This window comes from Bidens hawaiensis, unplaced genomic scaffold (assembly GCF_021521415.1).
Source record: "Bidens hawaiensis isolate Kalapana, Puna unplaced genomic scaffold, B.hawaiensis_p1.1 tig00041138_1, whole genome shotgun sequence".
In the NCBI taxonomy this organism is placed as follows: domain Eukaryota; kingdom Viridiplantae; phylum Streptophyta; class Magnoliopsida; order Asterales; family Asteraceae; genus Bidens; species Bidens hawaiensis.
In genome coordinates, this window is record NW_027497271.1 from 81,566 (window position 1) to 97,998 (window position 16,433).

Sequence of the window (16,433 nt, forward strand, 5' to 3'; positions counted from 1 at the left end):
AGCTTTAGATGAAATATGAAGGATCAGAGTTGACTGATAGAATATTATTCTAAATATATTTTGTGCATCTTGGTTGAAAACTTATCACGAAAACGGGAGTAGTCGCAAAGAGTAACAAAGGGCGAAAGTCAAGCTAAGACTGAAGCCATCATAGCCTAGCTGGAAATAAAAAGTATGTTATGTTACAAGCATGTCAATTTGAAAATGTAGTAATTGTAAGGTTGTAAGCACCGACGGTAAGAGTAACAAAATATATCAATTCTACAAATGACTTGCAGGTTGTGTGTTACTTAGAAACTTAACAAAAAGCTTTTCTGATCTAGAGCGATAATCCTACCATAAACGTCGTACATTGACTAGAAGATTCATAATTGTCATAACTTAACCACTACACAAATATACAGCACCACCCTTGCACCTTTACAACCCCTGCAACAAATAATATTTTCTTTAATTTATCTTTCGTATTTACAAGAAAAAAAAGACATTTAAAGCTTGTAACTAAAAATTTCAGGCAAGTAAAACTTTATTATAGTTTACCTGCCATTAGAAACTACATATTTGCAATTAACTGGATGGGCCCCATATCTTGTTCTCCTCCATAGCCAACCTCTGCAAGAGCCCTTTTTGATGATTGTGAAACTCCATATATAAATCTTTCAACTCTTTAGCCTTTTTGTATTCTTCTGTTCCTAAACGAACAATCTTCAACTCGTTCTGTCTACTGTAGCTCTGGGATTAGGGATGCAAACAATAGTAAATAACTAACAGATAATAATGGAAACGTTGTGATTGAACTCTAACTAACGAATAACACGCTTACCTCACACTTAGGCTGCAATTTTCGCAGGTTTGTGTTGAATGTTCCACTTCTAAGATTCTCTTCAGCTATTACCCACGGCCTACAACAAATAAAATAATTTAATTAACAAACCTAAAGCCCCCACAATAATATCATCTTAACACAAAAAAGAATATACAAAAACTCTTAACAATTACCTTCCAGAGAAAGATGTTATGAAGTGATTTGGATTGTTTATAAAACTACAAATCCTCTCCAGCTTTGTCTTGCCATCCACCAAGATTGCTCCTCGTGCATATGTTTCTTGTAACAAACCTGGGCAAACACATGTCTGTGCAGTGATTGATGTATGCTCGTGTATGAAATGCATCATCAACAACGGGCATAAATCTTTATCCAAGTTTGTCAACACAATATAATGATGAGGGTCAGTCTTTTTCACACCTCCAATATCCACGTCATGATCACGTATTTCAGCACTCCCTATTGATAAACAAACAAATCAAAAACAAGTTATGAAATCATTATCATATAAAACAATCTTTAATCAAATTACAAAACCTGCATAGGATCCGACATGAGAACCGTATTCCACACTACCACACACCTACAAATTCACAACAAATTATAAATAAATAGTTAAACACTAAATTATACCAAAAATGACATGAACAGAAAAACTCGCCTGTGATTGAACAGAGTTTGCCCCTTTGAGTTGTTGTTTCACAAGATTAGCAAATTCAGCAATGTCGGGATGAATATTACCATGCACAATGAAACACATGTCCTCAATGGATGTTTCGGTTAAAGTCCCCTCACCAGGACCATGCTGCCAGCATAGTAAATAAGAGCATATACACTTGTCAGGTGTATGCTCTACATACTGCACCTATTATTAACAACATATACTAATTAGTTACTAGTTACTACCTCTCTAAATAATTAAACCAATGTTAAACATTATTCTATCATTATTGATTAAACTAGGGTTCCTATGATCTAAATTGGGGACATAAATGAGCAATTGATCAAAGTGATCTAATAGCTTCATCACGAAGTGGCGACAACTGTGAACAAGACCTGAAACACAACCCGAACCCGACACGAAAAGAAAAAAGGTTTTGGGTTGGCTAACTGCTAACATGACCCATTTCAAAGACGGGTTGGGTTTGGGTTGACCCGTATAAAGATGAGTTGGTCCGTTAACCTGTTTGAGTAATAAAAATTAAACTTTGATAATTATATTTTTATTTGTTTTTTCCGTCTTCTTCCATTTTCCGAATATATTGTTGCAATTTCCAATCAAATTTCATGATTTTAATTATTTTAAAAAAATAAAAATTCATATTACTCATTTTCTCAGCCGACTCTAAATTATATCCATTTTATTTAAAAAATCTTTTAATTTTATTGGTACATGGTTCAAACGGGTAGTTTTCGGGTCCACCCAAATTTATGTGTGTGTGTGTGGGTGAAAGTTGAAATATTTGACACAAATAATAATATGAATTGGTTGCACATTTCAACCCGTTAACCCGACATGATTGAGATTATTATTATTATTATTATTAAGAAACTAAAATGAGAAAAAAAATTAGCCCTAATTAGAGAAAAAGGTACATACAGCATCAACAGTGGCGTCATAATATAGGGCTTCATCCTTGTTTCTATAAATTGCACATATCTTCATGCCTTCAAGCACTCTAGAACACTCATTATCCTCCACTGGCTCCGAGACTGTACGGAACCTACTGAGAAACTGTTCGATTTCACGGTGAGTGTTGAAATCTGCGACGGAGTAAATCTCGTCAAAGTAGCTCTGTACGGTGTCCTTGAACTTGATACGGAGGCGGCTACCGTGTTCGAGAATGGCGGCGCAGGTGTACCAGGCGTCGTCTGCCTTCCACCGGTAGTCCAGGTTGTAGTCCACGCCGTCGGGATTCGCCATTGTTATTGTTCCTTGACGCTTCGAACAAGTTGAGTCTGTGTGCTGATTCAACTCGTGTTGCCACCAGCTGGTTTTTATTAGTTTTTGAAGGTTTTAACTTTTAACAATTTTATTTGGGTGTCTAGTTATTGTGTCGTGTAGCGAGTCTATTACTTAAATTTTGTTCATTTTTCACGCGTAGTGACACGTTTTAGACTTTAAAACGAGCTTAACACCACCCGCCCCCACCTCGTCTCCGCCCCAGATTTTGAGAAAGTAGGGAAATCTAATGGTTGCAATGGGGAGAGCGGGTGAGCGTAAATTTTACAACTACGCCACTTTTTATAAAATTAATCCTGGGATGTCACGTACCAGAAATGCCCGATTTTGCTTATTTACCACTTTTTTGCAAAACTAGTGATTTAATGGTTTGTCTATTAAATTAAACAAAAGACAAAAAATAAAATGAAGTGAGTGTTCGTGGTTGGTAAAAACTTGGTGGACCCCATCTCTTTTTGCCCTCATTGATGTTAAGGCTATGCGTAGTGGACGTGGGTTATGGGCGAATTGGGGCGACAAAGGGCGCAAAGACCTCCCCCGGCGATATTTGGGCGATTTGGGGCGGGGGCGGGGGCGGGGTTTAATTGTCGCCGGCGAGAGTTAGAAAATAATAATATAATAATAATGTTACTGTTGGGGGGGGGGGTGTAACGGCTAAAAAAAAATCAATTTAAAATTTTAATATAAATATCAAACCAATTAAACCATTTTCACCATATCATACACAAACCCAAACATAAAAATATCAATTTTTCATACTTCTTCAAACTCAATGAGTTCCCCGGATTCCACGAATTCTGCCGAGAATTGGGATCAACGTTAGTCGAAGAATTCATCAGATTCATCGACAAGTGGCTGAAGAGCATTTAGAGGTCACGAACGCGGTTCGGGCCGTTGCCAATAACATGATGTTCGGCTCTGCTCCGTCTACGGCACCACGTAGACGGTCATATATCCATCGGGATCGTAAGCAAGCGAACGCTTGTTTGATGAAGGACTACTTCAATGACACACCTACATTTAACAACGCTATATTTCGACGTCGTTTTCGGATGTCCAAGCGTTTATTTTTGCTCATCGTTGGAGATATGGAGTGGAAGTATGAGTATTTTCAGCATAAACCCTTCGCAAGAGGATATTTTGGATTCTCCGGCATCCAAAAGTGCACTTCGGCTTTACGCATCCTCGCATACGGCAACACGACCGATATCAGTGACGAGTATTTAAAGATGGCTGACAAAACAACGAGAGATGCGTTGGAGAATTTTTGCATCGGTAAAATTTAAATTGTTTGTATTAACTATTGTTTTTAATATAAATATTTTTTAATAATTTATTTGTATAGGAATAATACAATTATACTCTCGTCGTTATCTGATGATTCCTACTTCAAACGACCTGACTTGCATATATGATGTACACGAAAGCAAACATTCTTTTCCAGGTATGATCGGGAGTATAGATTGCATGCATTGAGAGTAGGCCAACTGTCCAACCGCATGGCGAGGTCAATACACTCGTGGTGACCATGGAGTGCCAACGGTTAGTCTTCAAGCCATTTGTTCACACGACCTCTGGATTTGGTCAGCCTACTTCGGCTCAGTCGGGTCCAACAACGACATAAACGTTCTCAACGCGTCACCCGTGTTAGAGTATTACATCAACCGTAGTATACCGGTCTTACCGTTTTATGCCAACGATACCTTCTATCGTCACATATACTATTTGGGAGATGGGATATATCCAGAGTACTCGATCATCGTCAAGACGTTTCAAGACCCTATCGAATAAAAAATAGACTATTTTAAGAAGAAGCAAGAGTCTGCGAGAAAGGATATCGAGAGGTGTTTCGGGGTTCTAAAAAAACGTTGGCATTATGTGAAAAACTCTTGTCATGTATGGACGTTGGCAAAAATGAGCGATGCCATGTATACGTGTATCATATTGCATAATATGATTTTAGAAGACGAGGGAAAAGCAATATGTCAACACTATATACCAGGAAGTGTTCTAGAACAGTTCCCTGAACCAACCCAAGACCAACGAACGTATAACATTCACCAGTTCATATCAAGTGATATACATAACCAACTGAAGGCGGATTTGGTTCAACACGTGTGGGATAATCGTCCCGTTGAGGACGAAGAGGAGGACGAAGACGACGACGAAGACGACGACGAAGACGGAGACGAATACGAAGACGAAGACAGATAGATTAGTTTGTGTGTTTTTATTTTTATTATTTTTGTGTTTTTTTAGTTTTATGTATTTTTTTTGTATTTATTTTTTAATTATAATAAATTTTTATTTAATTATTAAAATAAATTGGTTTTTATTTAATTAGTTTAATTATAAAAAGAAAATAATAAAAAAATATATTGTGGGCCCAACTTGTAGCCCCTACACCATTACACCCCCAAAAACAAATTCACACCTTTTGCTGTCTGGGCACCACGTGTCACAATTCGTCCTCAATTATAGCCCATCCACTACACATAGCATAAGAGACCAGCGCCCAAAGGGGCTCATGCCCTTGGCGCCATTGATGTGGCAGAGGATGCTACTACACTGCACTTGGTAAAGATTTGAATTGATTAATCATTTGTATTAAAAAAAATAAACGATAAAGTTCATGAATATGATACATACACATATTTATGCGTCTAGCAATGACAAAAAGTACAAATAACAAAATATTAAATGGTCAGCTTTACATTACAAACCGCACCAAACTGTTAAGCTATCAAAAAGCAAAATCGAACAGTTTATATCTCAAATCTATCAAACCAGCCGACTTGCTTAGGTTAAACGGTTTGATTGGTTTTTGACGAAAACTTAACATTATTGATGCATGTGGCATTAATGCATGTTGTGGATCTTATTGGTTGGACTCAGTGAGCTCCCCCCTTCACATTTGCTTGCATACACCCTTGTATGAAAAGTATATACTCATGTCGGGGATATCTCTAAGTTGAATTCGTCACACATATCTTGGTACAACCCAGATCATGACACGATATCCTTAGGTTTTAGTGGCGCACGTATCTTGGCACAACCCAAATCATGACACAAAAAAACATTAAATGTTACATTATTTAATCTAACCCGTTTATTAAATACTTTCGGATTATTTTTTAGGGTGTATGTTTGTTGACTTGAAAATCTGTATAATTACACATGATGGCTTCCAACAATAACTAAAACCTTATACAAAAGTGCGCTCTGCATAATTTAGATGTATAGGTAAAAAATGGAGAATCAAGTTCAAATTTTACACGTGAAACGTTTTGAAGTGTGTTAAGACACGACATTTAGATTCATATAAATCATATGAACGATTGTAAATATTGTAAATATTGTAAACATTGGATGTTGTTGTACTTGGTTAATGCAAGTTATGTTATTAATCAAAATCTCTTTATCTTCATTCTATCAAAGTGTGTATTTGTGTTTATTTGCAGGTGTTCGACAAAATTCTGGGATTACCACTGTGTTCTAACAAATAATTAGGTTCCATCATATCTAGTTCGTTTAATATATTGATCATGCGCAGATGACTTGTTTTCGTGTGTACGTTTCCTGACATGTAAATCTGTATAATTAAACATACCATAGCATAAACGTGCTTACAAACATTCATTCATTCTACTAAAGTGTATGCTCCCACTCATTCTTCAATTAAAAAACGGTGTCTGACCCGTGAGAAACGTACATACCATCAATCTGACCCAAAACATAGTTAGAAGATAGTGTTCTACTTCTGGTGAGAACAAATTGAGAGATAGACTTGATTAACTATGATCATATAGTACTATCATACTTCAATTGTATATTTAAAAACTAAAATATAGAGGCCATTTCCTATTTTTTACCTTAAATTATATCAAAATCACAAAATAGTTAAGCTATATCTACAAACGATACTAATCTATGTCAAACGACTTGCACGGTTGTGTTACTTAGCAGCTTAACAATGGGCCTTTCTTAGGGCTTAAATTACGAAAACTAGAGCTATCATACTACCATAAAAGTTGTACCATTATTACAGGAGTCATAGTTATCATATCAAAAGAGAACCTGCACCGCGCTACTTCACAAATATATAACACCACCTGCAACAAATAATATTTTCTATAATTTACAAATTTGTTAAAACATGAGAAAAAAAGAGATTCAAAGCTTGTAAAAGATATTAAGTTGACTTCAAAAAAGACAGATTTCTTTAATTTACAAATTTTTTTTATAATCGAATCCTTGACCTATAACTCAGAGTCTTAATGAAATAACAGAGAACGAAAAACTTCACTACTGTTTACCTGCCATTAAAGACTACAGTTTTTCAACTGGACGAGTCCCGGTTCTTGTTCTCCTCCTTAGCTAACCTTTGCATGAGCCCTTTTAGATGATTGCGATATGCCAAATATAAATCTCTTGACTGTTTAGCTACCATGTATTCTTCTGTTCCTAACTGAACTACCTTCAACGCATTCTTTGTACTGTAGTTCTGGAATTAGGAATACAAACATTAATAAATAATTAACAGAAAACACTGGAAATGTTGTGTTTGAAATAGAGATGCCCATAGTTAACGAAATGATATATTTACCCCATACTTAGGCTGCAAACTCTGCAAGTTTGTGTTGAATGTTCCACTTCTAAGATTTTCTTCACCTACTACCCATGGCCTAAAGCAAATAAAACAACTTGAATTAACAAACCTAAAGCATAATATTATCTTAACACAAAAAAAAAAACATACACAAAAAATATATACAAAAAACTAATGCTAGATCACTAACCTTCCTGAGAAAGATGTAATGAAATGATTTGGATTGCTTATAAATTCATAAATTGTCTTCAGTTTTGTACCGTTATCCACCAAGATAGCCCCTTGTGCATATGTTTCTAGTAACAAACTTGGAAAAACATATGTTTGTGCAGTGATTGAAGTATGCTCGTGTATGAAATCCATCATTAACAACGGGCATAGATCTTTATCCAAGTTTTCCAATACAATATAATGATGACAATTAGTTTTTTTATCACCATCTATATCTTTGTCATGATCACTTAATTCACGACAGAATGCTTCCTTCCCTATCAACGAAAGTCGAAAACACAAAATATAAACAAGTTCTGAAATCATTATCATATAAAGCGATCTTTTGTTAAATTACAAAACCTGCACAGGATCTGTAACGCGAGCCATGTCCAAACCTGTCAAACACCTACAAATCCACAACCAATTACACATAATTACAGAAATCACAAACTAAAAACCGCAGCACAAATGACATTAACTGAAAAACTTGCCCGTGATTCGACCGAGGCCTCTTTGAGTTTTTGTTTGACAAGGTCTGTGAATTCAGCAACTTTAGGATGTTTCTCACCGCGCGTAATGAGACATATGTCCTCAATGGTTGTTTCTGTCACGCTTCCTTTCCCAGGACCATGCTGCCAGGATAGCGAATAAGAACATAAACACATCTCAGGTGAATGCTCTTTATAATGCACCTACATTATCAAGTAAACAAACACTAAATTGTTAACAAAATATACTTCATAGTGATCATGGTTACAAAAGTCGCTAAGTGCTGCAACGTAACATCAGTCGACTGCAGAGTTGCGACTTGCGAGTACTTGGCCACTTAGACCGATTTTTACAACATCGATGGTGATTAGTCGAAATTAGTAGTGTCAACCGTGTCGGGTTCACAGGTTAGCGGTTGAAATGTGCAACCTGAACCCGACCCATATTATTATTCATGTCAAAGATTTCAACCCTAACCTACAAGAACACAAATTTGTATCGACCCGAAAACGACCCGTCAACCCGACCTGTTGTTTTAAACGGGTCACGTTAGTAAAGCCAAAATATTTTACTTTATTTTCGTGTCGGGTTCAGGTCGTCGTGTCAACAGTTGTTGCCCCTAGACTTGAAATAGGGTTCCTGTGGTCTAAATTTGGGGCACAGGTAAGCAATTGACCCAGCTTGTTGCCCGCTAACCTACCTCTATTTTGTAATCAGATCCTTTAATTTGAAATGAATTAATTATATTTTTTAAAAAAATTTGGTTACATAATTTAAACAGCTAAAAATGCCCTAAAATAGAGAAAAAGTAATTAAGTACATACAGCATCAACAATAGCATCATAATATCTCAGAGGCTTTTGTGTGCCTCTGTAAACAGCGCAGACTGGCATGCCTTGAGTGAGTCTGGAACACTCATTATCATCGATGGGTTCGGAGACTGGACGGAACTTGCGAAGAAACTGTTGGATTTGACGGTGAGTGGAGAAATCGGCGATGGTGAAGACCTCATCGGAGAGAGAGTAGAAACTCTGGAACTTCACACGGAGGAGCTGGTTGCCGTCTTCCAGATCGACACGGCAAGTGTACCACGCTTCATCATCGGGCCGGTACTCTACGCCGTCGTTGATAATCGCTGCCATTTCAAACAAAAACAAAGCTGGTGGTGGTACTGCCGTCTGTAGTTCGCTTCATAACATCATGCAGTCGGTTGTATTGGGCCTTGTGTTGAATAATAATAATAATTATTATTATTACTCGAATTATTATTAGTGGTGGTGTGAAACTGTGAATGAATAAATGGGTGTTAATGAGTGTTTTGCCTAGCTTTTTTAATCTAGCTTATAGTGGCGACTAATGTAAATAAGTTTATTTGAAGATGGTTTTTTTTACTCGTTTGTCTCTCAAATGATGGTGGATTATTGAAGCAAGATTTAACAGTTTATTAAGATGTATAATCAATAAGAGACAAATTGTAATTAGTAAGAAGCAAATGATAGATTTTTAGAAAAGAAACAAGTTGGTGGATTATACATTGGTGGAGATTTAACATTTAACCATAACGTCGTTCAACCATACGTTGGTCAAGATTTAACAGCACATTGTTGGTGGATTAATATTAATGCATAAAGACTTTAATGTCTGCATGTTGTGCAGAACCAAGAACCAACTTGTGCAGATTTGATTTATTAAAGCAACAACTATATTAAATATCCATCTATATTTTTTCCCCTATTTAATAAGTTGGTGAATAAATATAATACACAAAGACTTCTCGTGAAATTTGCAGAACCAACCAAGAACCAACTTATGCAGATTTGATATTAAATATCCATAAATATCCATCTATATTTTTTCGTGAAACTTGTATAACCAACCAAGAACTAATCAATCATTCTGATGGGTTGTTTAAATCGTTCGTCACTCAAATTTGTTTGAAATTTACTCGGAAAATGCTCGCTTATTTTTTCGTTCGATTGTGAATGATTCGCTCAGTTTGGTTTGGTTTGGTTCGGCTCGAATAATTTTTATTCGTTATATATATATTTATATACTCATAAGTATATATTTTATTTTAATAATTATCTTCAATATTGAAAAACTAAATATTAAATATAATATCCTTTAATTATTGAATATTTTTTAGTACTTTAAATGTAAAAGTTAACTATATTTAGTTTTTAGTATTTCAATATTAAAGATAATTACAAAAATAGGGATATACTGTGCATATAATCATATATATTTATGTAAATAATTATTTTTTTAATTATTAATTGTTTTATTATATTATATCCAATTTCAAACTTCAATTTTATCAAAAAATTACAAGCTATTACTAGTTTTTCTAAAAACTACCAATTTATTTTCATAAAAGAATTTTATCCATCCTTTGTGCATGGATGAGTTTGTTCTGCATCATTTTAGCGTTAACAACTAGCACTTTAATTTTGATAATATATAGTTAGGTCTTGAATAATTATTTAACATACCATTTACTATATTTTTAAGAGGATATCAAATGTTAATTCATTCAGTTTCCAAATGTTTCTTAATGTAACTGGTTGAAGAATCTACAATTAACTATGACCATTTTGTAACAGGGCCGGCTTCGAGAAGGGGAAAATTTTTTTGGGCCAAAGGCGAAAATTTTTTTGGCCCTTAAGTAAAAGAAATATTTTGTTGGATTTAAACAATTTAATTTTAAATAGGCTTACTTGGTAATGATTTAAATTGTGTAAAAAACTTTTGTATAAAAATAAGCTTAAAATTGTCTCAAATAAGACTTGAACCCACGACCTTTTGATTAGATATCATAGCCTTTACCACTAGACCAAGCTAGTGGTTATATAATTGTGTTGAAATATTGATTATACATATTTTTTTATTAAAAATACGTATAATTTTTTTTGAAAAAAAAATATTTCGGGCTTAGCGAGGTGTCGGGCCTGTGGCCGTCGACTACCCTGCCATGCCTCAAAGACGGCCCTGTTTTGTAATATCACACTTTAACTACGAACTTAAAAGTAAAACAAACTAGTAATATCTAGCAGCTATTTTTATATATTTTGACATATAACTACAATATGCCATCCGAAAATGTAATTGGTAGAAATGAACCTACACTGCAACTTCACAAAAACACCACACCATGATTGCACCTTTAGTCCTTTACAACACCTGTAACAAATAATGTTTTCTTTAGTTAATATATTTTTATAGGAACACAAAGAAGATATTCAAGGCTTATAACAACAGTCAATTTGACTCATACTTTGTGTTAAGTATAACTCTGTGGAAATAAGCATCTGTCATTTTTTCACATGTTTTCATGCTTAAAATTTACAACTAAAAGTAGCTACAAGTGGGACGGCCCCTAAAATTGGTTATGTATCCGACAGTGAACAGTGAGGACTGTGAGTGTAATTTCTGAAAACTTGGGACCAAAACTGCAGCACGGTCTTACTAAAGGGGGCATCCGTGTAATTAACTCTATTTGTCGCTTTTGAGATTCTACTATGGGTCATGCTCCTGGTTATCGGGCCGGTCATGGGAATCAATTCAGAGCCAGATTTTATACTTCGTTTTTCACGGCTAACTTATGACATAATACAACAGATAACTGTTTACCTGCCATTTGAAACTGCCTTCTAACAATTAACTGGACGGGTCCCGTTTCTTGTTCTCCTCCATAGCTAGCCTCTGCACGAGCCCGTTTTGATGATTGTGAAATGCCATATACATATCTTTAAACTGTTTAGCTTTCCTGAATTCTTCTGTTCCTGAACGGACAATCTTCAACTCATTCTTTCTACTGTAGCTCTGGGATTAGGAATGCAAACATTAACAAATAATTAATTAATAATATTTGATATGTTGCGTTTGAAATAGAGAATGAGATGCACTTAATTAAGGAATTACACATTTACTTCATACTTAGGCTGCAAGCTCCGCAGGTTTGTGTTAAATGCTTCACTTCTAAGACCATCTTCAGCTATTATCCACGGCGTACAAAAAATAAAATAACTTAGAACTAATAAACCTAAAGCACCACGATAATATCATTAATAACACAAACAATTAATGCTAGATTGCTTACCTTCCAGAGAAAGAAGTAATGAAGTGATTCGGATTGTTTATAAAATCACAAATCCTCTTCAGTTTTGTCTCGCTATCCACCATGATAGCCCCTCGTGCATCTGTTTCCAGTAACAAACTTGGAAGAACACACGTCTGTGCAGTGATTGACGTATGCTCATGTATGAAGTCCATCATCAACAAGGGGCATAAATCCTTATCCAAGTTTGTCAAAATAGTATAATGATGAGGATCAGTCTTTTTTACACCTCCAAAATCTATGTCACGATCACTTAACTCAGTGCAGAACCTTTCCCTCCCTATCGATAAACACACAAATTAACAACGATTTCCAAAAACATTATCATATAATAAAATCTTTAGTTAAATTACAAAACCTGCACACGATCCAACATGAGAACTGTGTTCCACACTGCCAAACCCCTATAGATCCACCACAAATACAAATAAATAAAAGATATATAGCAAACTAATAAAACCGCATCATAATGACATTAACAGAAGAACTTGCCTGTGATTCAACAGAGGGTACTTTGAGTTGTTGCTTCACAAGATTTGCAAATTCAGCAATCTTAGGATGAATATCACCATCAACAATGAAACATATGTCCTCAATAGATGCTTTAGTTAAAGTCCCCTCACCAGGACCATGCTGCCAGCACAGTAAATAAGAGCATACACACTTCTCAGGTGTATGCTCCACGTAAAGCACCTATTATCAAGTACAAAATAGAAAACAAATATGAACAAAAGGTAGAAAAATAATAATACACATTTATTACCTAAATAGCATTAGAAAATAAACAGTATTAGATTTTATCTATGATTAAGTATTTTATTTGTAACACATTAAAACTTTGGATTGCCACAGCCGTGATTCTCAACAGGTTTATCCTAAAACCGTCACAACGGTTTGTAGCAGCGGTTATCCGCGCCTAATCCTTGTATAAATACAAAATATTATATCAATTCTTCGGTGTTCATCACCAAGATTGATCATTATTCAGTTAATCCACTATATTTCAATTCGATTGCTGTTTGTAATTTCAATTGTGATTGTGTTCTGATTTCCAAGAAATTGGTGTCAGAGCCTGGTCATATATCACGCTCACGAAATCAAAACACAATCAGAAATTTTGATTCAATCAAGAACAAAGATGGATCGATTAGGCGGTTATTCTCGAAGGAATCAAGGATATGATAGGCGATTATGTTTCTACTGCAGAGAATCTGGGCACAAGATTAGGCAATGCAGACTAAAGGAACAGGATGAGGCAACAGTGTTGATACAACAAACAATGAACACAGTCACAGGGATCCCAGACCAGTCGACAAACACTGGTTTTATGGATGAGTACGTCATTACAGGAACAGATCAAGATTCATGGTCCAAAATCTGGTATGTTAGTAGTCAGAACAGGGATGACTTTTGATTCATGGTCCGATCTTTATATAGCAGTCAAAAAGAGAAGGGGTATGAAGAGGGTAGACGAATACAACCTCTGGACCATCATTGCTAAAGGTGTTGGGTTGGAGAATGAAGATGATCTCATTGTGAAAGCACTCTACAAAGAGTATCTGGATGCAATACAATGGAATTACAATGTAACAACAGCAGCACTGGAAAGACGAAAACCTTCTGCAGCGAATGGAAATTCAATAATTGCAGGTTCCTCAAGAGGTGCAAACAACGATCAAGGGGCGTTTAATGCACAAGATCAGGCAGACTTTGCTCTATATCTAGACAAAAATTGGAATGCAGCGAAGAGACGAAAGTTCGATTTTGCCAAAGCAACGGAAGTTGTCAAAGATGCTCTTAAATTCCTCTTAAACTTAATAATAATGTTTGAGGGGAGATATTCGAAAATAAACATTATTAGGTTTTATATGTGCTTACGTATTTTATTTGTCACACATTTAAACTTAGGATTATATTTGTAATTATTATTAAGGGTGGAAACTTAGGGTTGCTACAACGTCATCTCAACAGGTTTATCCTAAACCGTCACAACGGTTTGTAACGGTTATCCACGCCTAATCCTTGTATAACTAATATATCAATTCTTCGGTGTTCATCACCAATATTGATACTATTACAATTCAACTGTTGTTTGTAATTCCAATTATGATTACTGTGATTGTGTTCCGATTTCCAAGAAATAGCATACACTAACTAAGGGGATAGTTCATGTACAAAATAAACTTATCATGAGAACGTAGGAAACAACACCAATCTACCAAAAATGATAACATAGGAAACAATACCAAGTTACCAACTACAAAACTAGTGGCGAAGCTTGGACAAGTTTGTCGGGGGGCCGGACTCAAAATGTATTGTGAAAATCATAAACTCGGGCGGGCCGGGCTCAAATTTTCGGCCAAAACGGGTAATGTATTGTGAAAATCATACACTCGGGGGGGCCGGGCTCAAATTTTCGGCCAAAAACGGGTAAATTTACACTACATATACAAATTTTCGGCCGAATATCGGAAAATATACACTACTAAGCGGTAAACCCGGGGGGGGGGGCACCCCTGGCCCTAGTGAAGCTGTGCCCCTGTACAATACCAATCTACATCAGCAATGTTTTATAATAACAAAGAAAAAACGCTAATATAATAACAACAAAAGAAACAGAATCAGCAACAAAATAATAATAACAACAAAATGTAAATCAACAAATACTTATGTCGACCGGCCGATATACTTGTTTTTGGGTGGGTAGGGGGGAAACACGCTTGTGTCGACCTCACAGGAGTGTCCCCTCTTGTTGGGATTAGGGACACTGGATTTGTAGCAGGCCAGGCAGCATTGAAGGCGGCATCGGGCAAGGTTGCTAAACACGAGAGAGCTTGTTCAGAGAATCAACACGTGTTTATCCCCTTCGCCTTTGACACTTTTGGTTTCTTAGCTCCGGATGCCGTGGACCTTTTGAATAGGGTTCAGAAAGTTGTGTATAGTAACGTATCAGCCCATAAGAATCAAAACTTTGTTTTTAGTCGGATTGGGTTTGCTATCCAAAAGGGGGTTGCGGCGCAGCTTGTTGCCCGCTTACCTGCCACTTCATTGTAAATCGTTTGGATGTTTCTATGAAATACTTATAATGTCTCATAATCGGAAATCAGCAAATACGAACAAAAAAACAACAATAAACAGTTACAAAAACTAACCTAATAATAACAGCAAATTGATTCATGTTCAGAGAATCTAAGCTAATCACATCAGCATGAAATCTATTACATAACTAATTAATCAATAATCAAAACAAAACATTAACAAATTAGCCCTAAAATAGAGATAATAAAGCACATACAGCATCAACAATGGCGTCATAATACAGGACCTCGTCATGACGTCTGTAAATAGCGCAGACGAGCATGCCTTCAGTGAGTCTAGAACACTCATTATCCTCCACCGGCTTGGAGACTGGACGGAACTTGTGGATGAGTTGTTCGATGTCACGGTGAGTGGAGAAATCGGTGACGGAGAAGACCTCGTCGTGGAAGCTATGAGCGAAACCCTCGAACTTGACTCGGAGGTGGTTTTGGTCTTCGAGAACCACGGCGCAGGTGAACCACGCTGCGTCTTTATTTGTTAGGTATTCGAGATCGTAGTCGACTTCGATGTCGTCTAAAACCGCCATTGTTAATGCTGCTTCAAGGTGGCGTACAAAACATGCAATTTTTGGTAGTTGTCTCGGGATTTGGGATTAGTGGATTTTCCTTTTTTAAATTGTTACTTATTTGTCTATTGTAAAAATAGTGTTGATTTTTGGGTACATTCTTTTACATTTACTCGTGTTGAAATGTTGTGAAAAATCAATGTGTCCGTTCTTTTTATGATTTTACCTCAATCTCTATTACACTTATTGACTTGAAAGAAAGTATTTTAATAGGACAAGTGCAATCGTTTAGACGTTGATAATTTTAGATTTAGTCAACTTTAAACCTGTCACTTGATATCTGTTAATACCGTCTGGAGTCACAATTTGTAGAAACGAAAGTTGACAATGAAACTTGAACTCGATAGGAATAAACAAAACCCAAAAAATACAAGACTTGGGGGTTGGGTAACTTTTTGAAGATTTTTGTGCTATGAGTTTTTGAGGATGTTTCGTAACCTTTTAATGGTTCTTAAAAGATTACCTCTTAATAATTCATAGTCTCTTAAATATTAAGAGACTACCAAACAACCCCTTGATGATGTTCTAGTTTACTCAATAACAGAAGTTTGG

General features: G+C 35.9%; 3 protein-coding genes and 1 long non-coding RNA gene across 9 annotated transcripts; all 4 read right to left on the reverse strand.

The window, feature by feature from the left end:
- Positions 1-217: 217 nt before the first annotated feature.
- LOC143592661 (protein SAWADEE HOMEODOMAIN HOMOLOG 1-like) lies at positions 218-16,113 on the reverse strand. 3 transcript variants are annotated; one of them, XM_077072531.1, is made up of 6 exons: positions 2,427-2,754; positions 1,364-1,691; positions 1,000-1,285; positions 824-902; positions 541-732; positions 218-429 (listed from the first exon to the last, which is right to left on the reverse strand). In XM_077072531.1, the coding sequence occupies exons 1-2, from the start codon at positions 2,748-2,750 to the stop codon at positions 1,449-1,451; spliced, it is 567 nt and encodes a 188-aa protein (XP_076928646.1). In that variant the 5' UTR covers positions 2,751-2,754; the 3' UTR covers positions 218-429; positions 541-732; positions 824-902; positions 1,000-1,285; positions 1,364-1,448. The 3 variants fall into 3 exon arrangements, with proteins under 3 accessions (XP_076928646.1, XP_076928645.1, XP_076928644.1); XM_077072530.1 differs by lacking the exons at positions 1,000-1,285; positions 1,364-1,691; positions 2,427-2,754 and adding exons at positions 12,200-12,497; positions 12,576-12,910; positions 15,513-16,113 and having other exon boundaries at positions 255-429; XM_077072529.1 differs by lacking the exons at positions 1,000-1,285; positions 1,364-1,691; positions 2,427-2,754 and adding exons at positions 12,200-12,910; positions 15,513-16,113 and having other exon boundaries at positions 255-429.
- On the reverse strand, positions 6,151-9,195 carry LOC143592659 (uncharacterized). 4 transcript variants are annotated; one of them, XR_013145957.1, is made up of 5 exons: positions 8,925-9,195; positions 7,589-8,303; positions 7,396-7,474; positions 6,586-7,293; positions 6,151-6,512 (listed from the first exon to the last, which is right to left on the reverse strand). XR_013145957.1 is itself a non-coding variant. In XM_077072527.1 (5 exons), exons 2-4 carry the CDS (start codon positions 7,939-7,941, stop codon positions 7,129-7,131), a joined length of 597 nt encoding a protein of 198 aa, XP_076928642.1. In that variant the 5' UTR covers positions 7,942-8,303; positions 8,925-9,195; the 3' UTR covers positions 6,151-6,901; positions 7,106-7,128. The 4 variants fall into 4 exon arrangements, 3 of the variants coding, with proteins under 3 accessions (XP_076928642.1, XP_076928643.1, XP_076928641.1); XM_077072527.1 differs by having other exon boundaries at positions 6,151-6,901; positions 7,106-7,293; XM_077072528.1 differs by having other exon boundaries at positions 6,151-6,901; positions 7,099-7,293.
- LOC143592670 (uncharacterized) lies at positions 7,963-9,242 on the reverse strand. The gene is made up of 3 exons (XM_077072539.1): positions 8,925-9,242; positions 8,059-8,303; positions 7,963-8,017 (listed from the first exon to the last, which is right to left on the reverse strand). The coding sequence occupies exons 1-3, from the start codon at positions 9,240-9,242 to the stop codon at positions 7,963-7,965; spliced, it is 618 nt and encodes a 205-aa protein (XP_076928654.1).
- Positions 11,173-12,183, reverse strand: LOC143592662 (uncharacterized). Its single transcript, XR_013145958.1, has 3 exons — positions 12,030-12,183; positions 11,731-11,922; positions 11,173-11,280 (listed from the first exon to the last, which is right to left on the reverse strand). It is a non-coding gene; the product is annotated as an uncharacterized LOC143592662 (long non-coding RNA).
- Positions 16,114-16,433: the final 320 nt, after the last annotated feature.